This window comes from Oncorhynchus mykiss, chromosome 5 (assembly GCF_013265735.2).
Source record: "Oncorhynchus mykiss isolate Arlee chromosome 5, USDA_OmykA_1.1, whole genome shotgun sequence".
Classification (NCBI taxonomy): domain Eukaryota; kingdom Metazoa; phylum Chordata; class Actinopteri; order Salmoniformes; family Salmonidae; genus Oncorhynchus; species Oncorhynchus mykiss.
The window spans coordinates 71,068,745-71,096,195 of record NC_048569.1 but is presented as its reverse complement, the minus strand read 5'-3'; the positions used below and the strand labels follow the sequence as shown (position 1 = coordinate 71,096,195).

At 41.6% G+C, this 27,451-nt stretch overlaps 1 protein-coding gene across 5 annotated transcripts in view; it reads left to right on the top strand.

The window, feature by feature from the left end:
• The window catches only part of LOC110524470 (probable phospholipid-transporting ATPase IF), a 36,837-nt gene extending 10,006 nt beyond the window's left edge, over nt 1-26,831 (top strand). Inside the window, exons 12-31 of one of the 5 annotated variants that reach the window (XM_021604157.2) lie at nt 10-207; nt 305-463; nt 693-871; nt 1,157-1,225; nt 1,324-1,397; nt 1,736-1,839; nt 2,361-2,542; nt 10,195-10,398; nt 11,145-11,298; nt 13,543-13,645; nt 16,273-16,418; nt 16,526-16,585; nt 16,939-17,066; nt 17,206-17,344; nt 18,932-18,997; nt 19,178-19,281; nt 19,575-19,740; nt 20,438-20,523; nt 23,675-23,811; nt 26,271-26,831. In XM_021604157.2, coding sequence (XP_021459832.1) covers nt 10-207; nt 305-463; nt 693-871; nt 1,157-1,225; nt 1,324-1,397; nt 1,736-1,839; nt 2,361-2,542; nt 10,195-10,398; nt 11,145-11,298; nt 13,543-13,645; nt 16,273-16,418; nt 16,526-16,585; nt 16,939-17,066; nt 17,206-17,344; nt 18,932-18,997; nt 19,178-19,281; nt 19,575-19,740; nt 20,438-20,523; nt 23,675-23,780 — 2,427 coding nt within the window. In that variant the 3' untranslated portion in view covers nt 23,781-23,811; nt 26,271-26,831. Of the gene's footprint in view, nt 1-9; nt 208-304; nt 464-692; nt 872-1,156; nt 1,226-1,323; nt 1,398-1,735; nt 1,840-2,360; nt 2,543-10,194; nt 10,399-11,144; nt 11,299-13,542; nt 13,646-16,272; nt 16,419-16,525; nt 16,586-16,938; nt 17,067-17,205; nt 17,345-18,931; nt 18,998-19,177; nt 19,282-19,574; nt 19,741-20,437; nt 20,524-21,382; nt 21,514-23,674 lie in introns of all 5 variants that reach the window. The other 4 variants (XM_036978281.1, XM_036978280.1, XM_021604152.2 and 1 more) reach the window with 4 other exon arrangements.
• The last annotated feature ends 620 nt before the right edge of the window (nt 26,832-27,451 follow it).

Sequence of the window (27,451 nt, the reverse complement as noted above, 5' to 3'; positions counted from 1 at the left end):
TGTTGACAGATCCTGAAGTTCATCTCTGATTTCCTGGCATTTCTGGTCCTCTACAACTTCATCATCCCCATCTCGCTCTACGTCACTGTGGAGATGCAGAAGTTCTTGGGCTCGTTTTTCATTGGCTGGGACTTGGACCTCTATCACGAGGAGAGTGACCAGATGGCTCAGGTCAACACATCCGATCTGAACGAGGAGCTGGGACAGGTACGGGCACCAAGCACTTCGCTGTAGGTCTCAACGTCATAGCTGAGTGAGTTTGTGTGAGCGTGTAATGATCAGCCTCTGTTTATTTCTGTTCTAGGTAGAATATGTATTTACGGATAAAACCGGCACCCTGACGGAGAACGAGATGCTGTTCCGTGAATGTTCAATCAACGGTATCAAATATCAGGAAATCAATGGAAAGCTTGTACCTGAGGGAATGACGGATGACTCGCCTGACCGATCTGTGTCTCCTCTGGTAAACACCATTAAAACCTAACATATTGCCCAAGTGACTTGTGACAGTATTTATCCATTCACTGTCTGTCCATTCATGAAATATACAGGTTATGTCTGCATTTCTACCCATGTGTTATACTTGTGTTCATTGACTATCCTCCTGGCTTTGGCCCGTCAGTGGTTTGATGACTCTATGTACTGTACTCATGTCTGTCTGTTTGACTCTCTCTCTGTCTGTCACCTCTCAGAGTCGGGAGGAGTTGCTGTTCCTAAAGGCAGTGTCGCTGTGTCACACAGTGCAGATCAGCTACGAGCAGCCAGGCGACGGCCCGGGGGATCCCTTCTCCCACGCTAATGGCTTCTCCTCCCAGATGGAGTACTATGCCTCCTCGCCAGACGAGAAAGCACTGGTGGAAGCCACGAAAAGGTACTCAGGAGGATAGCTGTCATGTTTCGCTGTTCAACCCATTTGTACGGTTGTTGATGAATAAAATTAATATCTATAGATATGGCCAGTGCTGGTCTCCCAGGTCTTTTTGGACATACAAGCACTCAGACAAATTAACATTTATTGAGACAAATTGTTTTCAAGGTTCAGCACATTCCAGACCACATTCCAGACCCAGCTGACCATGCATTACAGTTAGGGTCATGTATGGGCAACAGTCTGCATGTTAGTATTTATGGTCAGCAATGTCAAATTTAATTGCAGGATGGGGGTAACCTTCATTGGTAGCCACGGAGAAACTATGGAAATAAAAACGTTTGGAAAGCCAGAAAAGTAAGTATAATTTTGTATGATTGAAGAGTCCATGGCATTTTGTGTAGATGATGAACCTGTACTGTGCATAACAAGTGATGTAATTCCTTGTCCCACAGGTTTAAACTACTCCATGTACTAGAGTTTGATGCAAACAGAAGGAGAATGAGTGTCATATTACAGACACCCACAGGTATATTAGACTTGAATGGCTCATTCATAAATGTTGTATTAGCATTTCATTACAGGAGGTCCTCTGTAGCTCAGTTGGTAGAACATGACTCTTGCAACGTCAGGATAGTGGATTTGATTCCCGGGACTACCCATACTCAAAAAAAATGTATGTACTTATGACTGACTGTAAATCGCTTTGGAATAAAGCATCTGCTAAAATGGCATGTAATTAGATAGATGTTACCCACCTTTTGGTTTAGTCCTGTAATGTGGTTTCAGTCAATTTCCCTGTATTTCATATCGGCCAAGACCTGATTATAACAACTCATTTGCAATCTATTTGGTCTATTGCTGTAGGGGAAAAAGTACTATTTACAAAGGGAGCGGAGTCCGCTATTCTTCCTTTTACTACAAGTGGAGAAATCAACAAAACAAGAGTACATGTAGATGAATTTGCCTTGGTGAGTATACCACATCAAATCATATTAGACTAGGAACTATTTCCAGCCCTTATGTGCAGCAGATTTTTGCCAAGCTGAATGCTGTCTTTTAATATCTGTACTGAAGAGCGCACCAGTGCAGCTGGGACACTTTCTGTCTGAAATGAACACATGAGTACTTAGTTGCTCACGCACACATGGACACCCTCACATACCACATTTTCATTCCACAAGATTGGAGATACATTTCACACTTGTCTGAAAAAAGTCACTCTCGATGGCGTATTTAAAAAAAAAAAAAATATATATATATATATATATATATTGCACTGTAAAGATTACTTTTGGTCCTTTCCCCCCAGACTCCCCCACCAAAATCAATAAATCCTGCATCTTAACGGTCAATTTATCCAGACATCAGGATCTACTGAGAGATTTGTTTTTGATTTGTAACTGGCAGGTGTGTGGTTATTTGATATAGAGCCCGTCCCTGACAGCTTCTCATTTCTTTCTATTTCCCCTCTTTCTTCCCCCCTCTCCAGAAGGGCCTGCGGACCTTGGTGGTGGCCTGCAGACACTTCAGTGTGGAGGAGTATGAGGAGGTGGACCAGCGGCTCCACAAGGCCCGCACGGCCCTGCAGCAGAGAGAAGAGAGGCTGGCCGAAGTTTTTAGCTTCATAGAGAAGGACCTGGAGCTGCTGGGAGCCACTGGGGTGGAAGACAAGTATGTCAACAACACTGTGGTGTATGTCTGGTCATGGGTTAGTTAATTGTGAAACCAAGCAATGTTATCTGAAAGGGTTGGGCTATTTGAACAATCGATCAGTAGAGTTTACCATATACAGTGCCTTCAGAAAGTATTCACACCCCTTGACTGATTCCCTATTTTGTTGTTACAGCCTGAATTCAAAATGGATTAAATCTATTTTTTTTCTGATCCATCTACACACAATACCCCATAATGACAAAGTGAAAACATGTTTTTAGATTTTTGAAATGCACAAATATCTGTTTAACACAAGTATTCACACCACTGAGTCAATACATGTTAGAATCACCTTTGGCAGTGATTACAGCTGTGAGTCTTTCTAAGTCTCTAAGGGCTTTGCACACCTGCGGCATCATTTATCAATATTGTGTAGAAACTGTTCTAAAATACTACTTTCCAACGGAATTTAGAATGTTCGTCTGCGTAGAAAAAGTAATTCGCACACCACTACGAGAGAACCATTGATATAAATACTAATTGTTCTTAACCTCGGTGCTCATGCAGGTCTTTGGCTATTTGCATTTCTAAACGTCCCTAATTAACCAATAAGGGTCAGAATCATCCCTTTAAAGCCTGTGTGTAATATACAACGCTGTACCATGAAATACATTGCACGCAAAAAAAGCTCCGAAAAAAAAAATGAACTTCTCCGAGACTGAAATCGAAGTGCTAGTGTCGGTGTACTTCAAATAAGTAGGCAACACTCACCAATGAGCCATCCATCCTCAACAGTCCCCTCCTGTAGCCTTATAGGCCAACATTGCTGTTCTGCAGAATGAATTGAGTCGTGCGTACCACATGGCCACCTTGCCATCATATTCAGTAGCGTCTTTTGCGCATCACATAACCTATCACATGCACATTAAGAGTGGAAGCTGTTTCTGTTCACATAGTTGCACTTGTTTTGGGATGGTGCTTTTATGGCAATGTGGGTGCTGTCTATTGCACCGTTTGTATTTGGGAACCCATTGATGGCAAAGAAACCCCTCTTGACTTCAACTTGTTGTGCGATGGTGTATGGAAATTGTATGTTACAGTTCGTTTTGCTGATGATTGCATCCAAAACATTAGCTCATTGAGGGCTGTGAGATGCCAATCGGCCAGCACCGCGTGAAAAGTGCTAGTTGCCAAAAACACGAGGGTGGATGGCGCTTGGATGTGCACAGGAATGTCATGTTTGCCATTTTAAAGTAGGTCTTAAATCCTCGCAAAGATCCTATAAGATTAGTTTGGGGAAACAATATCTCATGAGCCAATCTGTACTTTCTACAAAAAAAGTCCCATCTGTCTCTAAAAACGCTGCATTTCGCAGAGAGCGCGTGTGCCAAATCTTCCAACAGAGAAAAATCAACCTCTCATTCGATTTCACAGTAGCTGTATTTCAACAATGGTTTTTCTTTCACACGTGCCTCTAATTTAACTCATTACTGTACTTTATATGGATTATTATTGTAACAAATGCACTGAGGTCAAATGATATGCTGCTGAATTCACAATAGAAATACAATGGAATCGAAAAATGATTTAACATGGCACTAGAGGCACATCATTTCCTCTGTTCCTTTTCCACAGATTGTTTACCTTAACAGATCATTGTGACTCATCACCTCCGTGCAGCAGGAGCCTCACTGGGCCGGGGGCTGGGCTCAGTCCTCCTGAACCTAATTCACTTAGCCAATCAAACATGACTCATGCCTTTCTGCATGCAGCCCTTGCAACGTGTCAGTCACCTAGTGTGCTGCTTAGCATAAAGACATTGCACACGTGCTGCTGGAATGAGATGGTGCTCTGAATTTTGGGATCTAGGCTCTGTTAAGATTGGTTAGAGGCAGATCTCTAGAAAGGATCAGGATCCAACATTCAAGCTAGTTTTTATGTGATTGTGTTAAGGGGCCTGTCAAAATAAAATGTGATTGGGCGTACGCATGCTCCAATAAAACAATAATGTAACAAAGGCTCAACTGCCATCTGCATCTGGGTTGGTTTTGAGTACATCTTAAGGCGACTAATCATGTCTAAGCTGATTACAACATTTATTACATAGAATCCCTCAGACTGGTGTAGCTCCCTGTCAGTCACACATGCTGAACAGTGGCCATGGAGACACTGAAAATCAAATCAGTTTATTTGTCACATGCGCCCAATACAACAGGTGTAGACTTGGGGCTCCCAAGGGGCGCCGTGGTCTAAGACACTGCATCTCAGTGCTAGAGGTGTCACTACAGACAACCTGGTTCAAATCCAGACTGTATCACAACTGGCCGTGATTGGGAATCCTATAGGGTGGTGCATAATTGGCCCAGCGTCGTCCAAGTTTGGCCGGTGTAGGCAGTCATTGTAAGAAATTATTTACTAAATAAGAACAAATTCTTAACTGACTTGCCTAGTTAAATAAAAAAAATAGACCTTACTGTGAAGTGTTTACTTACCCTTAACCATCAATGCAGTTCAATAAATTATTTACTAAATAAACTAAAGTAATAAAATAATAAGTAACGCAATAAAATAACAATAACGAAGCTATATACAGGGGGTACCGGTACCAAGTTAATGTACGGGGGTACAGGTTAATCAAGGTAATGTAGGTAGGGGTAAAGTGACTATGCATAGATAATAAACAGCAAGTAGCAGCAGTGTAAATAATCCAGTGGCCATTTGATTAATTGTTCAGCAATGTTATGGCTTGGGGGTAGAAATTGTTAAGGAGTCTTTTGGACCTAGACTTGGCGCTCCGGTACCGTTTGCCATGTTGTAGCAAAGAGAACAGTATGACATGGGTGACTAGAGTCTTGGACAATTTTTGGGGCCTTCCTCTGACACCACCTAGTATATTGGTCCTAGATGACAGGAAGCTTGGCCCCGGTGATGTACTGGGCAGTACACACTACCCTCTGTAGCGCCTTACGGTCGGATGCCGAGCAGTTGCCATACCAGGAATTGATGCAACCATGCTCTCGGTGGTAGAGCTGTTGAACTTTTTGAGGATCCGAGGACCCATGCCAAGTCTCCTGAGGGGGAAAGGTGTTGGCCGTCCCTCTTTACGACTTGGTGTGTTTGTACCATGATAGTTTGTTGGTGGTGAGGACACCAAGGAACTTGAAACTCTCAACCTCCACTACAGCCCCGTCGATGTGAATGGGGGCATGTTCGGCCCTCCTTTTCCTGTAGTCCACGATCAGCTCCTTTGTCTTGCTTACGTTGAGGGAGAAGTTGTTGTCCTGGCACCACACTGCCAGGTCTCTGACCTCCTCCCTATAGGCTGTCTCATCATTGTTGGTGAAGCAGATGCAGTCTGGGGTTTGGTCAGTTGCAATCCAGGAGAGACTGTTGACGTTTGAGTGTGTGTGTGCTTGCTCTGTAGTGAGACCCAGACAGACCACACCATCTGCCTGTGACGCAGCCCAGTCTCCTCTCTTTCTCTCTCCTCTAATTAATTCCCCCTTCGGCGAACAAAAGTTTGCTTATAGAACTTCTCGCTCAGAGGATGCTGCTCTGCTCACCCCCAAAAAAGGAACGAGCCTCTACATTATTGAGGATATGATCAATCTTAAGCACCCTCTCTTAGCCTCTTAATCAGTCTGGCTTTTACCACCTAACTTTAACATTTCTATCGCAACATCATCTCTGTATTCATACTGCAGTGCCGCTTGTGAACAACGTGCTTAATAGGGCTGTAACGGCACCAGTATCGTAGATGTGGATTGTATCGACTATCCACCTCTACGCTGATTACTACATTTCTTACATGGAATGCCTCAGCTAGGGCTGTGACGATACCAGTATAGCAATATTTTTTCCATGGCAAAAAATGAAAATACAAAGCAAACTCTTTGGTCCTTTAAAAACCTGACGTATGTAAAATATTGTACGCTATAGCTTGGGAAATAAATAAATAAATGTGACTCTGGATGAAAACATAATGATGTTTGTTTCCAACATTAGGGCTGAATAATCAAATAAAATGTTATTGGTTGCATACACATTTTGCAGATCTTATCGCGGGTGTAGCAAAATGTTTACACTACTGTTCAAAAGTTTGGGGTCACTTAGAAATGTCCTTTTCAAAGATTTTTTTTATTTTTTTTTCCATTTAAAATGACATCAAATTTATCAGAAATATAGTGTCGACATTTTTTATGTTGTAAATGACTATTGTAGCTGGAAAATGTAATAACTACATAGGCGTACAGAGGCCCATTATCAGCAACCATCACTTCTATGTTCCAATGGCACGTTGTGTTAGCTAATCCAAGTTTATCATTTTAAAAGGCTAATTGATCATTAGAAAACCCTTTTGCAGTTACAGTGGGGCAAAAAAGTATTTAGTCAGCCACCAATTGTGCAAGTTCTCCCTCTTAAAAATATTTTAATTTTCATCATAGGTACACTTCAACTATGACAGACAAAATTAGAAAATAAATTCCAGAAAATCACACTGTAGGATTTTTTGTGAATTTATTTGCAAATAATGGTGGAAAATAAGTATTTGGTCAATAACAAAAGTTTATCTCAATACTTTGTTATATACCCTTTGTTGGCAATGACAGTGGTCAAACACTTTCTGTAAGTCTTCAAGGTTTTCACACACTGTTGTTGGTATTTTGGCCCATTCCTCCATGCAGATCTCCTCTAGAGCAGTGATGTTTTGGGGCTGTTGCTGAACAACATGGACTTTCAACTCCCTCCAAAGATTTTCTATGGGGTTGAGATCTGGAGACTGGCTAGGCCACTCCAGGACCTTGAAATGCTTCTTACGAAACCACTCCTTCGTTGCCCGGGCGGTGTGTTTGGGAACATTGTCATGCTGAAAGACCCAGCCACGTTCCATCTTCAATGCCCTTGGTGATGGAAGGAGGTTTTCACTCAAATCTCACGATACATGGCCCCATTCTTTCCTTTACATGGATCAGTCGTCCTGGTCACTTTGCAGAAAAACAGCCCCAAAGCATGATGTTTCCACCCTCATGCTTCACAGTAGGTATGGTGTTCTTTGGATGCAACTCAGCATTCTTTGTCCTCCAAACACAACGAGTTGAGTTTTTACCAAAAAGTTATATTTTGGTTTCATCTGACCATATGACATTCTCCCAATCTTCTTCTGGATCATCCAAATACTCTCTAGCAAACTTCAGACGGGCCCGGACATGTACTGGCTTAAGCAGGGGGACACGTCTGGCACTGCAGGATTTGTGTCCCTGGCGGCGTAGTGTGTTACTGATGGTAGGCTTTGTTACTTTGGTCCCAGCTCTCTGCAGGTCATTCACTAGGTCCCACCCGTGTGGTTCTGGGATTTTTGCTCACCGTTCTTGTGATCCTTTTGACCCCACGGGGTGAGATCTTGCGTGGAGCCCCAGATTGAGGGAGATTATCAGTGGTCTTGTATGTGTTCCATTTCCTAATAATTGCTCCCACAGTTGATTTCTTCAAACCAAGCTGCTTGCCTATTGCAGATTCAGTCTTCCCAGCCTGGTGCAGGTCTACAATTTTGTTTCTGGTGTCCTTTGACAGCTCTTTGGTCTTGGCCATAGTGGAGTTTGGAGTGTGACTGTTTGAGGTTGTGGACAGGTGTCTTTTATACTGATAACAAGTTCAAACAGGTGCCATTAATACAGGTGACAAGTGGAGGACAGAGGAGCCTCTTAAAGAATAAGTTACAGGTCTGTGAGAGCTAGAAATCTTTCTTGTTTGTAGGTGACCAAATACTTATTTTCCACCATAATTTGCAAATAAATTCATTAAAAATCCTACAATGTGACTTTCTGGATTTTTTTTTCTAATTTTGTCTGTCATAGTTGAAGTGTTCCTATGATGAAAATTACAGGCCTCATCTTTTTAAGTGGGAGAACTTGCACAATTGGTGGCTGACTAAATACTTTTTTGCCCCACTGTATGTTAGCACAGCTGAAAACTGTTGTTGTCATTAAAGAAGGAATAAAACTGTCCTCCTTTAGTCTAGTTGTATCTGGAGCATCAGCATTTGTGGATTTGATTACAGGCTCGAAATGGCCAGAAACAAATCACTTTCTTCTGAAACTCGTCAGTCTATTCTTGTTCTGAGAAATGAAGGCTTATTCCATGCGAGAAATTGCCAAGAAACTGATAATCTCATAATTTAAATTCCTCAAGCATACAAGTATTTTACACCATTTTAAAGATAAAATTATCATTAATCCAGCCAGTGTATGATTTCAAAAGTGCTTTACAGCGAAAGCACTAGAAACAATTATGTTAGGTCACCACCAACTCACAGGAAAAAGCCATTTTTCCAGCCAAAGAGAGGAGTCACAAAAAGCACAAATAGAGATAAAATGAATCACTAACCTTTGATCTTCATCAGATGACACTCATAGGACTTCATGTTACACAATACATATATGTTTTGTTCGATAAAGTGCATATTTATATCAAAAAATGTCATTTTACATTGGCGCGTTACATTCAGTAGTTCTAAAACATGCAGTGATTGTGCAGAGCGCCACATCAATTCACAGAAATACTCATCATAAATGTTGATGAAAATACAAGTGTTATACATTGAATTAGAGATATACTTCTCCTTAATGCAACCGCTTTGTCAGATTTCAAAAAAACTTTACGGAAAAAGCAAACCAAGCAATAATCTGAGTACAGCAGCCAAAAAGATATCCGCCATATTGTGTAGTCAACATTAGTCAGAAATAGCATTATAAATATTCACTTACCTGTGATGTTCTTCATCAGAATGCACTCTCAGGAATCCCAGTTCCACGATAAATGTTTAATTTGTTCGATAATGTCCATTTATGTCCAAATAGCTTCTTTTGTTAGCGTTGGTAAACAATCCAGGTCCAGTCGAACGAAAAGTTCAAAAAGTGATATTGCAGCCCGTAGAAACTTGTCTAACTAAGTATAGAATCAATCTTTAGGATGTTTTTATCATAAATGTTCAATAATGTTCCAACCGGAGAATTCCTATGTCTGTAGAAAAGCAATGGAACGAGAGCTAACTCTCTCGTAACCGTGCCTCAGAGCCTGTGGCACTCTGCCAGACACCTGGCTCAATCAGCTCTCATTTGCCCCCACTTCACAGTAGAAGCCTCAAACAAGGTTCTAAAGACTGTTGACATCTAGTGATAGCCTTAGGAAGTGCAATATGACCCCATTTACACTGTATATTGGAATGGCAAAGAGTTGAAAAACTACAAACCTCAGATTTCCCTCAGGTTTTCGCCTGCCATATGAGTTATGTTATACTCGCAGACATCATTCAAACAGTTTTAGAAACGTCAGAGTGTTTTCTATCCAATAGTACTAATAATATGCATATATTAGCATCTGGGACAGAGTAACAGGCAGTTTACTCTGGGCACCTTATTCATCCAAGCTACTCAATACTGCCCCCGTCACCAAGAAGCTGTAAGTTGTTTGCCTCCTGTGATGGAAGGATGAAAATTGAGGTTGAAAGAAAAATAAACTCTGTTTCTTGTACTGCAATCAGTACGCTTACACTCACAGAAACCCTCCCAACTGTTTAACGTAATTGAACCACCTCTGGTTCTACCTTTTTTGGTCTTTTATATGGCAGAGAGGCTAACGTGCTGTGACTGGTGTTATGTCTGTGTCCCCAGGCTGCAGGAGAAGGTCCAGGAGACCATTGAGGCGCTGCGCCTGGCTGGGATCAAGGTGTGGGTGCTGACCGGGGACAAGCACGAGACAGCGGTCAGTGTCAGCCTCTCCTGCGGCCACTTCCACCGCACCATGAACATCCTGGAGCTGGTGCAGCAGAAGTCTGACAACGAGTGTGCCGAGCAGCTCCGACAACTGGCAAGGAGGTAGGACACTTTTACTCACATCTACCACCATGTTTCCCCATGATCTTCATGTCACTCACTATGTCTGTGATCCATGTTGTGTCCTGGGTTGACTTGTCCACATGCCCTCATCAGCAGGTTGATGTATTCAGGGTAATCTACAAGTTTGGGTGCAGTAAATAAGTATAGAAGTCAGAGATTAACGTCATATTTAGTGTTAAGGACAGTGCTCCAATGTTCACATTACACAGTGATTCTCTACATGCCATAATGTTGTCAGAGCAGCTCTGGAACTTTCTGTTCTGTATCAGCACTGATACAGTCCCTTTTTCAATGGTCCTTGGCTTATTAATGGTGAAGGAGGAGTCTCGGTGCAGGTCCCCTGGGGGGAGATTATCATTAGACACGATGCGCTGCGGGTGACTCAGTTTGGAAAGCGGAGAAGAGTTGCCATAGCACTCGAACTGAATTTGAAAGATATTGATTTTTTGTAGAGGTAGTCACGACCCGAATCCTCCCACATACCACCCGTGCTGGATGACAAATGATGGATATGGTTATGAGAAATCAAGACCATTAATGTTTTTATTAAATTCCATTTAAAATGGGTTGATTATGTTCGGAAATGATGCATAACCCTCCCAGTGATGGCCCATTTGTGAGATGTAATGTGTGTGTGTGTGTGTACACATCCTGTGTCGTGAGGACATCCATGCTAAGGCTGTATAGTTATTTATACCTGCTCTCCTGTCTGTGTGTGTGTGTAGGATCAAAGAGGACCATGTGATCCAACATGGCCTGGTGGTGGACGGGGCCAGCCTGTCTCTGGCACTGCGGGGGCATGAGAAGCTCTTCATGGAGGTGTGCAAGAACTGCTCTGCCGTGCTGTGCTGCCGGATGGCGCCCCTGCAGAAGGCCAAGGCAAGTTCCCTTACTGTCACTGCTTCATGTCACTACCAACCTATTAGGGGTCTCCTTTATGAATGGAGCCAGAGAACGGCGCTATTCAGATTTTTCTCATGCTCTATCAAGAATTAAGAACAAATGTCTAAAGATTGTCTACTAACAGGCTACAACTTATATCCTAGTAGAATTAACATACTGTATGATTAAAACAGTGCACTCTTACAACTCACTCACAACCAGTGTTGGGGAACGTTACTTTTTAAAAGTAACTTGTTACTTTACAACATCACGACCATTGAAAGTAACTTGCAACGGAAAGTAACTAATTAGTTGTTACATTTCTTTTGCGTAACCAAAAAGAAAACCCTCTGAAGACGTGTTGATCATTCTTATGCCCAGTAGAGGTAACGTTAGCACACTACGTCTGTATCACTCTGTGCTATACCAACTCATGTAACAATGACAGACGCAATATCTCCTTTACAATACTTAAATACATATGTAAAAGGAGAGCTCAAATAGCTAACAAGGACAACTGGCAACCAATCTGTTGTACCTGATACGAACTGGGTTATATGTCAATTATATGTAAAACTAGGCCTGTACGACTACATTGTGAACTTTTAGTGCCCTTTTAACGTAAGCTAGCTAGCAACATCATATCAAGCCTATTGTCTGGTTTACTTGGTTATCTAGCTAATAGCCAATGCCATGGCAAGGAAGGAAGGTAGGAATTAAGCTAGCCTGTTATGCTAGCGACGATGATAACAGTTTAGCTATCTAGCTAAATACATGGATCGCAGTCTGGCTTGCCCTGGCAGGTGTGTACAGCAGTTACAGCATGGTCACTTATTATATTCAACATCTTGCTAGCTAGCAACATTAGCGAAGCCAGCTGCACAGTCACATATTGGCTAGCGTAAACTCGTACATTGCCTTGGTCCGTACAATTGCCCTTATTTTAGCGCCCCCAAAAACGTAATAGTTCCAGATCAACTGTAATGTCAATACCATTGTAAAGCACAATTTCTCCCCTTTCCAAAATAATCAATTACATGACCTAAACACTGCCCGTTGCTGCATAATTCAAGAAGGCAATGAGCCCCGTTGGGGCGGGTGGGGAAGCGAAACTAATGCGTAATAGTGAGACGGAGAGATGTGTGGGGAAAATAGCTTTTTTTTCACTCGATCTGTTCAACTTATCAACTTATCGCCTCTAAAATGTAAATAAAACACTATAATGAGTTTATATAATGTGTCATTATATACCTATTTGAAGGTTTGTGTTTTAGGGCGGTGCTAAAGTGATCTTAGAAATAAACAGCGGCTTTGAGAAGGATGATGGCATGCAATGATGACTCAAAAAAATGACTAGGTATCCCCCCTTACCCCTGTCACTGTCCATTTCTTGTTTTTAAAGGATGAGAGTAGGGGATGAGATTGTAAGACAGAAATAGTTGCTTTATGCGTGCTGTACGTTACGACATGACACGTCCCGACGTAACGGAGGGTCTGTTTTTTTCAACTTTTCTCCAATACTATAGAGCCATTACCATTTAGATCAACGCTTGAATAGAAACCTAGTTCACACCCCATATTTTGAAGTCAACACAGTCGCTACAGTCCCATTAGTTTTCTTTGTAGCCTCGTTTGAATGTTGCAGTTGCGCACATTTGTACGGAATGGGATGAGTTTACGTTACCTAACAACGTGACATTTCTAATTTCTGGAGGAGGTGGAAACTCAATTCGAACTAGCCCACCAAGGCCAACCCGGATTCACTTCAAAGTGCCAATGGAAACAGGTCTTTAGTGCCCTTTCCTTTATGTTTATGGTGAATATGGAGCTGGAGAAATAAGAAAGAAAAAGCTAAATAATATTGTTAGTTACAACTTACTTATTAGAAAAAGTAACTAAGTAACTGATTACTTAAATTGAAAAACTAACATTACCACAAAAAGTAATCTGAGTACTCTAACCCGTTACCTTGTAAAGCATTACCCCCAACACTGCTAACAACAGTGTGCGCTCTTGCATGACATGCACAAATTGTCTTCGCTATTAATCTTAGGAAGTTATTTCAGTTTTATATTTTGTTTTCTCTGCTTTTTGTATTAGTGATCAGTGCTGTGGAGGGTAGATTATCTGACCAGTGCTGTGATTTTTGTCTGCAGTGTTACATTAAAGGTTAATTTCTGTGGACTTGCTCCTGGTCTCATTTGGACTGCTTATTAATGAGTATTTTATGCTGCTTGGCAGGTGGTGAGATTGCTGAAAACATCCCCAGAGAAACCCATCACTTTAGCCATTGGGGATGGAGCCAATGATGTCAGCATGATTCAAGAAGCCCATGTTGGCATAGGTAAATTCTTCACCCCATCAAATTACAATAGGGTAATTCCATCTCAAAAAAGCACAAGAAAGAGGATTTCGATGCCCACCATCTCAGATTGTTCTAAAATCGTTTCTGTTAAGATTAGCATTCCCCCAAAATTATTTTGTTTAAATATAATTTGGTCTCTGACAAATTTAAGCTGCACCCAAATTGGCCATTTTTAATTTATAGGATTCATATAATATTCAATAAATATAGTACCAAGCATCTGATTTGGACCAAACTTTATTCTTACAATGAATTAGACATGAGGAATCCAAAGAAATGGTTGAAAGCCACCCACAGACCTACCTACATCCCACAACAAATATCACCCCAACAAAGAGTATATAGAATGTATCGGTTCTCTGTTTGACAAGTAGTATGGCGCTGCGGGTCAGAGCATTGTTTTTTTCATATTATATAATGTATTCAGTGGGGATTTTTTTCTGTTTATAGAAATTAGTCATTGTAGTCGTTGGGTTTATGTCCCATCCTACATCCTGATATTACCAGGTTCTGACCACTAGATGGTGCTGTTCCTGCTATTAGGTGATATATTTGTTTAAGAACCCCCCCTGCCTTGTTAAAGGGATCGTTCACCCAAATTACTATATTGCATTGTTGTTTTTTACTCTGTAAGCAGTCTATGGACCAGATATGACAGCAACTCATGCTTTGCCAGGTCAAGGTAAACAGTGCAAGTCAATGGTGTGTATATTATAATTTGCGTGCTTTATGTCCAAATCATCATGTCCAAATTTAAAGTATCTAAAAATGGATTGTGTAACTCAATGATATTACTTATAGATGATTTGGATATGAAGCATGGAAATGCTAATATAGGTACCATTGACTTGCATTGGATTTGTGCTACAAATGCAAAACATTTAGCATTTGAAACAGTGGCCAGGTAAACAAAACCAAAGTGTGGGTTGCTCCCATACCTGGTCCATAGACTGCTTACGGGGGAAGAAAAACAATATGTAATTGGGATGAACGGTCCCTTTAACAATGGGGAGTTCTTTAACCTCTTGGAACTACCGCTCCCGGATCCGGGAGAATTGTCATCAACTGACACTAATTAGCATAACGCAACGGACAAAAAATATTACTAGAAAATATTTATATTCATGAAATCACAAGTGAAATATATTGAAACATAGCTTAGCCTTTTGTTAATCAGATTTTGAAATGATGCTTTACAGCCAAAGCAAGACAGGCATTTGTGTAAGTTTATCGATAGCCTAGCATAGCATTATGCCTAGCTAGCAGCAGGCAGCTTGGTCACGAAAATGAGAAAAGCAATCAAATTAAATTGTTTACCTTTGATGAGCTTCAGATGTTTTCACTTATGAGACTCCCTGTTAGATAGCAAATGTTCCTTTTTTCCATAAAGATTATTTTTGTAGCCGAAATAGCTCCGTTTGTTCTTCACGTTTGGCTGAGAAATCGACTGGAAATTGCGGTTACGACAACGCCGAAAAATATTCCAAATTAGATCCATAATGTCGACAGAAACATGGCAAACGTTTTTTATAATCAATCCTCAAGGTGTTTTTCAAATATCTATTCGATAATATATCAACCGGGTCAGTTGGCTTCTTAGCAGGAGCGAGAGAAACAATGGCCGCATTTGTCTATTACGCACATATCACTCTGAGAGCCACCAGCTGACCACTGATGCAATGTTGTCGCTCACGGTAATTTTTTTGGTCTTGTGACACTAGACACATTAGGGAAGCCATAGAAAAAGGAATCTGGTTGATATCCCTTTCACTGCTCAATAGGGACGCATAGGAACGCAGAGGTTTCTAAATAAGAGTCACTTCCTGATTGGATTTTTCTCAGGCTTTCGCCTGCAATATCGGTTCTGTTATACTCACAGACAATATTTTTACAGTTTTGGAAACTTTAGAGTGTTTTCTATCCTAAGCTGTCAATTATATGCATATTCTATTATCTGGTCCTGAAAAATAGCCCGTTTACTTTGGGAATGTTATTTTTCCAAAAATGAAAAATAGTGCCCCCTAGTTTCAAGAGGCTAAATTCTTTTTTGCCTAATAGCAGGAACAGCACCATCTAGTGGTCAGAACCTGGAAATATCAGGATGTAGGATGGAACATAAACCTTCAATGACACATTTCTGTGAACAGGGAAAAACCAAATTCACTGAGAATACATTACATAGGATGAAGAAACAATACTCCGAGCCGCAGCTTCATACCACTTGTTAAACATTGAGAACTAATGGCTTTTGACCACTTCTTTGGATTCCTCAAGTCTTACTTATTAATAGAAAAATATTTGGTCCAAATTGGATTTTAAATACTATAATGATTGAATATTATCTGAATCCTATAAATTAAAATGGACAATTTGGGTGCAATCAATTAGCTTAATTTCTCAGATCTAATTTTATTTCAACAAAATGTTTCCTGAATGCTTAGTTTCTGTAGTTTGAAACATAAGATATTTCAGAACAATCTGATATGGTGGGTGTCATGGCTTTCTGAAATGACATGGAACGTCCCAATAGTCAATTACTCAATATTGTATTTTGTTTGTAGTTTCAATACAAGGTGGCTAATAACAGACCTTTTCATTTTTTCCAGGAATCATGGGCAAGGAGGGAAGACAAGCAGTACAAAACAGTGACTATGCAATAGCGAGGTTTAAATTCCTTTCCAAATTGCTGCTTGTCCATGGCCACTTCTACTACATTAGAATAGCAACCCTTGTACAGTACTTTTTTTACAAGGTGAGTTCGACGTTTAAGGATGCTTTGCAGTGCCCTATACAATGAAAACCAATACAGGAGCTAGATGTTATTGTCTCAGGTCTAAATCCCTTTTTGTCTTCTTTTAGAATGTGTGCTTTATTACGCCCCAGTTTTTATACCAGTTCTTCTGTCTGTTTTCACAACAAGTAAGTGTCTTTCAATGTCTCATTAGTTCTATTTGTTCATTTTTTGTGGTCCCTTATTACTGTTGCGTTGTAAGTGTTGTATCAGTGTAGTGTGTTCTGTGTGATAAACATCCCTGTTGTTCTGAAGGTACCACGTGTAGCTTTATCTCCACTGAGGAATCAACAACTCAAACTGTCCAGCTTTGGATCATCAACATACAGTATAAATTAGCCAAATATCGGCACCAGTTGATGCTGGATAAAGAACGGAAGTGATTTTTTTTGGCAGGTGTATGTGCTGTGCTGTGCTGTACATGGCCCGGGGTTATGTGGCAACCTTGTCCTACCTCGTTTTTGTGTCCCTGTTTCCCCAGACTCTGTATGACAGCGTCTACCTGACACTCTACAACATCTGTTTCACCTCCCTGCCCATACTGGTGTACAGCCTGTTTGAGCAACTGGTCCATCCTCATGTGCTGCAGAGTAAGCCAGTGCTCTACAGGTAGGACATGGTGTTCTATTTGACATATTTTTTTCCATACTGAATGAGGCTGTACCTCCATTAGATGCATTTACCTGAAAACACAACAAGCATTTGATAACGGACAGTACCATCCGTTTTTGTCCCTCTACACCAACAGAGACATCAGCAAGAACTCTCTCCTCTCCTTCAAGACCTTTTTGTACTGGACACTGCTGGGCTTCTGCCACGCATTTGCATTCTTCTTCGGTTCCTACATCCTGATGGGGGAGGACACGTCTCTCATGGGGAATGGACAGGTGAGGGTGGCTGTACTGTACCATCTGCTCTACCTCTGGTAGTGGTCCGCTTGGAGGAGGGAGGGCCAGAGATCCACCTGGCTTGGCCTGACAGGGAACCTGATTGTGAATGTTCTGTGCAGATCTCTGGGAATATTGATTGGGTGTTTTACCAAGACAGTAATATGAAATATTGATATTTCAGTTTGTTAGGCAGTGTGATGGCAGTAAGTTCTAGACGGTTCCAGGAGGCTGCGTGTGTTGTTGTGGTTGTCTGTCTCAGTCTTTCTACTAGAGCAGGGGTGGGAACGGACTCAATTTACTTTAAAATGACTCAAACCAAATTGAAATGGTGAAGAAATGATAAAGGACCTACATTCATACAGTTTCTTGTCCAGCTCACTAATAATCGCCATAACGGCATGTGGAGCTAGACAGTCAGGGAGCATCGACAATTCCCAAAATAATGTATAGAGGACAATTTTTTTTTTTTGCCAATCTTGACAGCGAGGAAATAAATCCGATCTTCAGTGCCGCCCTCTGGACCTCGTTGAAGACCTACTGCAGCCCCCGGGGCAAAACGAGTTTGACACACCTGTACTAGATTGTGGCGTGTTGTTGAAAAAGAACTCACCATGTTGCTCTTTTTTGCTTTTTGTTTTCTTTATTTTTCCTCTCTTCTCCCTCTTTTCATGCTCTGCATGTCGTCAGATTTTGAGAGCTAACAGACAACTGGTAAGAGTTGACTGAATTACCGTGGATGCATGCCCATCATAGTTACTACCCTATCATCTGTTACTATCATTGGTCCATTCTATATCAGCATCCTGCTTGGTTATGCGTTTGATGATGTGCTATGTTTCTCAGTGTGAGTGGTGATGGCTAGTTGGAGACGCTCACTTCCATAGCTTTCGGAGAGTCAGTAACTTTGTCTTCACAGGTTAGGCCTAGTCTTCTGGAAAGCTGTCTAATAACACATCACTCGATCTCCATTGAGTGAATAAAACATTAAGAACACCTGCTATTTCCATGACATAGACTGACCAGGTGAATCCAGCTGAAAACTATGATCCGTTATTGATGTCACTTGTTAAATCCACATCAATCAGTGTATATGAAGGGTAAAAGACAGGTTAAATAATTATTTTTAAGCCTTAAGACAATTAAGACATGGATTGTGTGTGTGCCATTCAGAGTTTGATTTTAAGTGTCTTTGAATGGGTATGGTCGTAGGTGCCAGGCGCACCGGTTTGTGTCAAGAACTGCAACGCTGCCGTTTTTTTTCACGCCCAACAGTTTGTATCAAGAAAGGTCCACTACTCCAAGGACATCCAGCCAACTTGACACAACTGTAGAAAGCATTGGCATCAACATGGGCCAGCATCCCTGTGGAACGCTTTTGACACCTTGTAGAGTCAATTCCCAGACGAATTGAGGCTGTTCTGAGGGCAAAAGGGGGTGGGGGGGCAACTCAATATTAGGAAGGTGCTCCTAGTGTTAGGTATACTCAGTGTACATCCCTATTAAAGCATTATTCCTATGATAATGTTATGCCATTGTATTTTCTATGTGAAAATTCTTAAATGTTTTATTTTATTTGTCTTGTAGATGTTTGGAAACTGGACATTTGGCACTTTGGTATTCACAGTAATGGTCATCACTGTTACACTGAAGGTAAATCATGTTATTTGAGTTTTTGCAATTGTTTGATTCATAAATCTGAAAGCAATCCCACATGAAGTCTATCTATGTTTGATATTGTTGTCACTGGCACCTCACTCCACTCTGCTCTCCTATGTTGTTTCACATGCTGTTCTGACCAAACTACATGTCGTTTCTCCTCTCTGTCAACAGCTGGCCTTGGAGACCCACTTCTGGACGTGGATGAATCACTTTGTTACCTGGGGCTCCATCGCTTTCTACTTCATCTTCTCCATTTTTTATGGGGGAATCATCTGGTGAGCTGAGCTGCCATCTCTTTCCCACACAACCCGTGTTTGTCTAGTACACATGGCACTCCAGTATATAGTATGTGATAAGACCAACAAGTGTAATTGAACTGCATGTGGCATACAGTCTACTCAGATTTTCACCTGTTTTACAGTGGCTAGCATCACTATCTCCATTGTCATCTCAGACAGTCAAAAAGCTTCAAGTTCCATTCCAGGCTCTACTCACAGGGTTAGTTGAGCATAAAAAAAATGTTGGCTGACTAACAGTGTGATTCTCTGTGACCTTTGCCCCCCTCCAGGCCTTTCCTCCACACCCAGGACATGTACTTTGTCTTCGTCCAGTTGCTGTCCAGCGGCTCTGCCTGGTTCGCAATCATCATCATCATCATCACCTGCCTTTTCCCTGACATCATCAAGAAGGTGTTCTACAGGCACCTCCAGCCCACCAGCACCCAGAAGTCTCAGGTAGGACAGAGGAGGAGGAGGGGTGGGCGGCTTGTTGCTAACCCACAGGACACCCTCACAGCAACGTTTGTGGTAACAGACTATACACTGACAGGAAACGTATGACACTCGCACCACAGCATGGCTTTTCACCTCACAGACAACACAAGAACAACAATTCACTGTGCAACTGACAAAGGCACGCTCAAAACAACGGGTTCTCTGTTCCAGCTCTAAACCTACTGTAGCGTGTCTGTGTGTCTGCTAGGTGGGAGAGCTAGACTGTAGATGCCAGATGGTAGGAGCATGTTACTCAACATGAACACAGTTGTTTTTTTTTTAAACAGCCTCCTCAACTGTTCTGTTTTTGTGGTCACAATTTCCTCTTTGCTTAAAAGGTTGACATTGATATGCCCTGTTTTTTTGTTTGTTTATACGTATTGGCCTTTTTTGCATCAAATAGTTGTTCAGTCAGAAATTCTAGCATCCCCACTCTAAAGTGCTGCTCGGCGGTTCTTAGAAGATAAAAGTTATTTCTTTCTCAGGCTTGAGTCTCATGTCCTGTCTCTGTGATAAAGGCACCTTTCTCTGACTGATGTACTCGTGTGTGTGTGTGTGCACATGTGTATGTTTCTGTCTTACTACTCTGTCTACCATGTATGTCTTCTTCCCTCCTAACTGACTGTCTGTGTGTTCCGCCCTTCCCTCTGCTCTGTAGATGTACTCCAACCGAGTCGCTATAAGTGACGACTTCATCGCTCTGCAGCCTCTCTCCAGAGCCAAGAATCAGCTGGGCAAAATTAGGTAGAGTAGGAGGGCCGTGCTGCCTAATAAGTCTTGTCTGCATGCAGAGGACAAACTAACTAACCAGCATTCTAGGGAAAGGGAAATGGGGGTAAAAAAAAGAGGAAAGGATAAGTCTAAGGCACTTTGTTATGCACCCCTGCATGTTGGCCCTAGGAAAGCCTCTATCAAGTGCGCGCCACTTCAGGTTAGCATAGAAGGACCAGTGCTCTCTGCATTGGGCAGAGCAGCCCCTCACTGCAGCATGGTGCAGCAGCCCTAATATAAAGCTCCAGCCATAACGGCATGTGGAGCACAGCTTGAGTCTGTTTGTGTGCTGCTGCTAATACAGTAACTCTGAGGCACAAAATTATAGTTAGCAAGAACTTCAAAGCTTCTGGCTGGTGAATGCTATTTCCATAGTAGTTTATTCACTATCTCAAGATCATATTCTGGACAGCATGCTCTTAAACAGTAGCATTCGTTTCTTAAGATATGCACAATGAGCAGAGAAAATGACGACCACTCCATCCAAAAGCAAGTGATCAATTTCCTAATTGGATTGACTTGTTTACGGAATAATTGATCATCCAAATTCTAAATTAATTCCTCAGTCATCCAGATAGTTGATACATTTACATAATTGAAAGTACACTGAAATGAATAAACTGGCTCATTGGTTCCTTGGAACATCTTTGTGCCCAGTCTCCTAATTAAAAGATTTGTGTACACATTGTTTTGGACACACATTGATCAGTAACTGCTATGTGGCTATCCCCGTACCTCCAATGGATGTGGGAGTAGTTTTTGTGCTCATTCATCTTGTTCTCTCCTGTTTCCTTCTGTCCGGGAGACTTAATGGGTTGTTTTGTGCTTCCAGATGGAAGAGGATAAGAGTTCAGTCAGCTCAGAATATGACTCTGCTGAAAGCTGGAGCCGAGGGGAGGACAATTGGCAACTGCTAGCTGCTTCTCCTCCCCCCGCCCAAGGCCCAGCCCTATGCTCCCCTAGGTAGTAGTCCTACTCCTTCCCTGGCCCAGCCAGGCGTCTGTGTGTGTGGGTCCTCCCCTGAACTACCATTGTCCACCCATCCCCATATAGCCCCCCCCCCCCTCCGCCACATTGACCAGAGCCATCCCTCCTAGAGACTTTAGCTGGGATCCTATCAGGGCATGATCACCCTGGGTGGTGGGAGAATGCTGGCACGTTTGTTTAACTGTCCTCTCGATGTCGTCCCCGTTTGTTCTCCTGTCTGTCTGGATACTACAGCATTCTGCCCTGTGTGAAAACAAAACCCAACCTCATTTAATCATGATTTGTGTCATTGATCACCTTTCTGTCTGTGTATGTAAGCAATAATGTTTATGCATGTTTTATTTGCCTAAATGCCTTTAAAGCAGCAAAAGACTGAAGCTCATTGTTTCAAACAAACCATATTTTTCATTTCAATATATAATAATCCTACCAGCATATGGCAAAATGATTGTTCTGTCATTTTTTTTCTTTGACTTGTTCTTTAGATGAAATTTATTTTTTGTTTGTTATTTTTTGGTGTTCCCCGTCATTTAACTTTCATATACCTCATCCCTGACTTAATTTAATCAAATCAATGGCAAGGTTACTATTTCACCTCATTAATAACAAAGATTATGATTGTCAATAGATCAAATGTATCTCATTGTATTTCACATGAATGTTACCAATATCACCTTAGTCGAACTCCTATGTATTTTTGATTTTAGTATTTTTGGTCTGTTTTTGGTGGGTTCTACATGTTATTGATGGCTTCTATGCTGTTGATGGGTCTAGCTAGCTGACAATTGTGTAGTTCTGTGTGACTGGTATGATTTTCCTGTTTGTGCTAACACAATGTGTTAATTTACAGGGGCGGTAAATCACGTAGGAAATGATTGGGGGGGCAGCATGCATTTCAGAAAAAAAACACTCTTTACTTGTATCTCAAACAGACTGTTTCAAAGGGTATGGCTATTTCCTCATAGTGGATGATGTCATGTTTTTGGCCAAGATGGCTCATTGGCTAAGTTGGCCAATCAGCGTTTACTTGTCATGAGTATTTGTATTGACCAGTATACGCCCACACCATTCTGTTGTTGGTTACACCCACAACATTCAAATATAGAAAAACAGCTTTTTTAACACACTTAATTCCCATTTTTGGAAGGATTAATATTGTAATTTAATTATAGGTCATATTTCATAAATGTGGAATCACTGGACAGCTACTTTAACTGTCAATCATCACCACCTCCAACCATGTTAGAGGGATTCCCTAGCGACAGGTCAAGATGGAAACATGAAGGATTTTTGTGTAATCGGCCTTGTAGAGTGTTGATGAGAAGAATATCAATATCACCTGAACTTGCTTGCCAGTTTTTCCAACAGTTATGATTCGGAAGACAGTGTGTAATGTAAGATACAGTAGAATGATACAATGTAGCCTAATACCTATTTGGTTTAGTCTTCTTACCACTGTTTCTGCTGTTGCAAATATGCAGTAGTTTCCGAGTGGTGGGGAGAGGGGGGAATTGAGCGTTGTAACCCCAAACCAGTGTCGATAGTCTTGGGATGTGTTCAGGTTTGCCTCTGCAGCAGTGCTCTGCGCAATGAGTGCTTACTCAGGAAAATGAAGAGTTTGCTGTAAGAGATCAGAGCCGTCTATGAATCGACTTTCTTACACTTATGGCTATGCATTTTAAATTTGCAAAATTCTCTGCCTTCGCCATTCATTTGCATCCGTAGGATTGTCTTTTGTTTGCGAGTGAATCGCCATTATATATCATTATGTGGAACTGAGCCGACTTACTTTTAAGCACACGTTACACTGACATAACAACTCTGTAACTACTGTGTGATTTGAATACATGGACAGGCTTGCCTTGGCAAATACTGCATTGTTTATCACTTTTAAATGTATTGATTCAAGTCTTTATTTGATTGATTTTCACCTCCCCAGCTTTACTGTGTACATTTGTGTCTGACACCTTGTACATCACCCACCCCTTATTGTTGTGAAGAGCTCAGAATCCCCAACACCCCCTCCTTGCTCCCTCGACTGTTTCCTTCTGGATAGTGGTTTGACCTGTTTTTATGTGCTGATTGTAATATTCTCTTGTGGTCTGCCACCTGTCATCTCCCCTCCCTCTCTCTGCAGCTTATTGAGACCAACTACCAGGGCATCGGCTGCGTGGACTCCATGTGCTGCTACTCGGAGGGGGAGAATGGGTGCACCCGGCTGGGCCGGATGGTGGAGCAAGTAATGGGCCGCTGCGACCCTGCCTGCGCTAACAGGTGTGACCCCATGCTCTGTAGCCTCTACTGCTGCAGGCGCATCTCCTACAAGCTGGAGCAGGACGAGCCCACTGCTCCCCAGGAGTAGCCGAATAGAGAGAGGTCCTAGCCTAGTAGAGCGAGAGAGAGGTAGACTAGACTACGCTCTTACTGGTAGGACAGGCACCCCAGTGACAGCCAAAGGTTTTGTATGGAGGGAGACTAGTATCAGGATCCTGGATCTAAAATGACCTTTAATGGAGACTTGTTTATCTTGTATGCTATGATCAGCTTCATGGGGTTCTTATGGTCTATTCTTCTTCCATATTCAGTGGGACAACGTGCTCACCAATGTAGCCATGTGTCTATGTAATCCGATCTGTCCTTCCAAGTCTGTACTCTTATGGATTTCTTTTTAAATCTTCTTTCACTCGTGGGCTTTTTGTAACCTATCTTTGTGGCTGATCGACCTTGTCGTCTTCTGAAGTTTTGTGCTTCTTTTAACTTTTCCAAAGCCTGCTGAGTCAGTGTGTTGCACAGTGTAGGCTAAGCCCAGGTTCAGAGTCCAAGTCGCTATTGATCTACAACAATGTATTTATGTTGAAAGATCTTTTCAGGAGAATGCTACTCGAGGTATATTTATTGGATCATTATTAAAGTATTCTCGTTCTGCATTTTACCCGTACTCCTGGTCTTGCCAAAGTCTGTTTATACTGTATGTGTTTATCTATGGAGAATGACTGCATGATGCCAGTGTGACGCTTTCTCAGCCCCTCCCTTGTCTGCCCACACATGTACTCTACACCCTCACTGTCCCAACACTGTGAGGTGAGGCGAGCACTGGGAAAGAAAAGGATCTAAGTTAGACTGAGACTTGTTCCGGCCTTAATGCTAAGATACTGCCACTGCAAAGGGGCAGATAGAGACCCTACCATGGGCCATGGGAGGTATATATCAGCCCTACTTTACTGTACCCTGTACTATCACCGAGTGATGATGCTTGTGTTTTGACATGCTGCAGTGTTTGGTGTCTGTGTGCCACAGCTGAAACACTGGGACCACACTCCCTGACATAAAGATACTGGAAAACTGTAGTCTCAAAAGGAGAATAGGAGAGTGTTTTTGCTATATATTTTATACAGTTAAGTACTTGAAGCCTTATAAGTGCTTTTGAGAGGAAGAAAACTCTTGTTGCATGGGACTGCTTTTGGTATTTTGTATTCTGAGTAACCAGACGTTGTTGTGTGTGTCCCATGATATTTTCTATAATGTCACTCCTCCTCTTGCTTTGCTGCACTTTGTCTGAACCTCTCGTCATTGCCACTGTGTCTAAAATCTAGATAATATTCAACTTCCCCCATCGAAGTTATTTATATGCTGCTGTTATCACCTTGACGTCACTATTCAATCTAATATTCTGCTGCTTGCCTTGTTCTCTGTTCTGTTAGATGGCCATAGACAATGGACTAATAGCTTGATATCAAGAGGGAGTGCCACTAGACTAGACAATTCACACCAACATACACATTTATCAAGAAATACTTATTTTTGAAATTACACCGCACCATGTACATATAAGCGCTTAAACGGTTGTCTTTGTCTGAAAGACGTAATCCACATAGCACGTATAGGGTGTCGTTGATACTTTTCATCCAAAGATAAAATAATGGGTATAGTTGAATGAGATTCTACAGGAATATTGTTGAGAAGTGGTGAGTCTCTACTATGTCCCCTGGTGGTGGTGTTGGCTTATACAGGCTATGAAAGATGGGGGGAGGCCTTGTGCCTTTCTTGAAGGTAAGAGTTGAGCTTTCTTTTCAAGGGCTCTTAGATATTAGAAAAATATTATGTTTGTTTTTTTTACTATAGATATGCACATATATATTTAAGTTGTTTTAGATATTATGCCTATTTTTGTATTAGCAGTATATACTCCGTCTAAATGAGTTCATATATAGTACAGCCAAGAAAAGAGCTTCATATTATAAAAATAAACAGTATTTAGTATACCTGGTTATGCATAGGATGTATTATTCATACAATGACATGCAGATAGAGAAGGGAGACGTTGACTGTTTGTGTTCAAGTCATCCATGTTAAATCATCCTGTACTAACCCTCACTGTACGCACCTTATTCTCCTCCTTTTTAGTTTGACTTTGTTTGCTTGTGCTGCTCCCTCTGTAGGTTGAAGTGTAGTGTAGGAGACAGGGTTGTGAGGCAGTGGAAGATGAGCAGGATGACAGGGCTTCAGATCCAAGGCAGGGCCTCCTCATGTCAATACAGATAAGGTCTTCAACCACTCCTGTGCCATGACATCCCCTTACTGTACCATGTAATGGCACGATGGCTGTCCATCCAACAGTAAATGAAGGATCTTTAGGCAGGTCAGAGACAGACAGACAAGCACTCCAGAGGTAGGTTTTCAGCTTAATCCTCTCCCACCGCCACCCCTCACTCCTCTGTCGTTGATGCTTTTAGATTGAGGAGCAACTCGGACCCCTTCTATTCCAACGACCGGAGCATCTTGACGCTCTCCCCCATGGAGGCCACTCATTGCTAAGGTAGCAGAGAGCAGTTGTCCCGCCAGGTGCCCCGTCCCGCCCTGCCCCGTGGCCAAACAGAGGGACTACTCACTGCACGGCCCAGGGCTGACCACCTCAGTGGACAGTCAGACTATATCTCAAGAGAAGAACGTTGAAAGCCATGAGGCTCTGCACCACCACTTTCAGAGATGCTGCATTTGCCTCTGTTCTGTTCCTGTAAATAATAAAAGGGAATCAGACCAAAGAAGGATTTGTCAGACTTAAGTGAAAAAAAAAAACATGGTCTACTACTTTGCGCCTGTAGGTTAGTGCTGCTCCTGCTTCACCACCTGACTATCTGAAAGGTCTGCCGCCTTTCCTGAGGAAATTAGGTGGACCTTTTTAAAGCCATACCTTCCATTTTTACTATCTGTTTTTCAAGGTATGAAAATGTGAAAGCAGTTTGGTCAGGTCTCTGGTATTTAAAAAAAAAAAATACATAAAAATAAAAAAATCCCTGAAATGCCTTTTCTGCTCAGATTTGTTAGCGTTGTGTTTGTTCCGAAATGTCGACAGGAGAATGTCCCTATAATAGCTTCCTACGAGAGATGTGTTGTTCCACCAATACAGTGCCTTTTGAGAAGTGTAACTTGGTCCCCCAAAAAATTGTCACCTAATTCTAACATTTTGTTATAAAAAGCACATGTTCAACTTAATAAAATAAAAAACTTTTTCCCATCAAGAGGTTAAATAAAGAAATTACTATAGTAAGTGCCAAATAAAGTATCGGGGGAGGGCAATTGAATGCACATACAGTGGGGCAAAAAAGTATTTAGTCAGCCTCCAATTGTGCAAGTTCTCCCACTTAAAAAGATAAGGCCTATAATTTATCATAGGTAAACTTCAACTATGACAGACAAAATGAGAGAGAAAAAATCCAGAAAATCACATTGTAGGATTTTTTATGAATTTATTTGCAAATGGTGGTGGAAAATAAGTATTTGGTCAATAACAAAAGTTTATCTCAATACTTTGTTATATACCCTTTGTTGGCAATGACAGAGGTCAAACGTTTTCTGTAAGTCTTCACAAGGTTTTCACACACTGTTGCTGGTATTTTGGCCCATTCCTCCATGC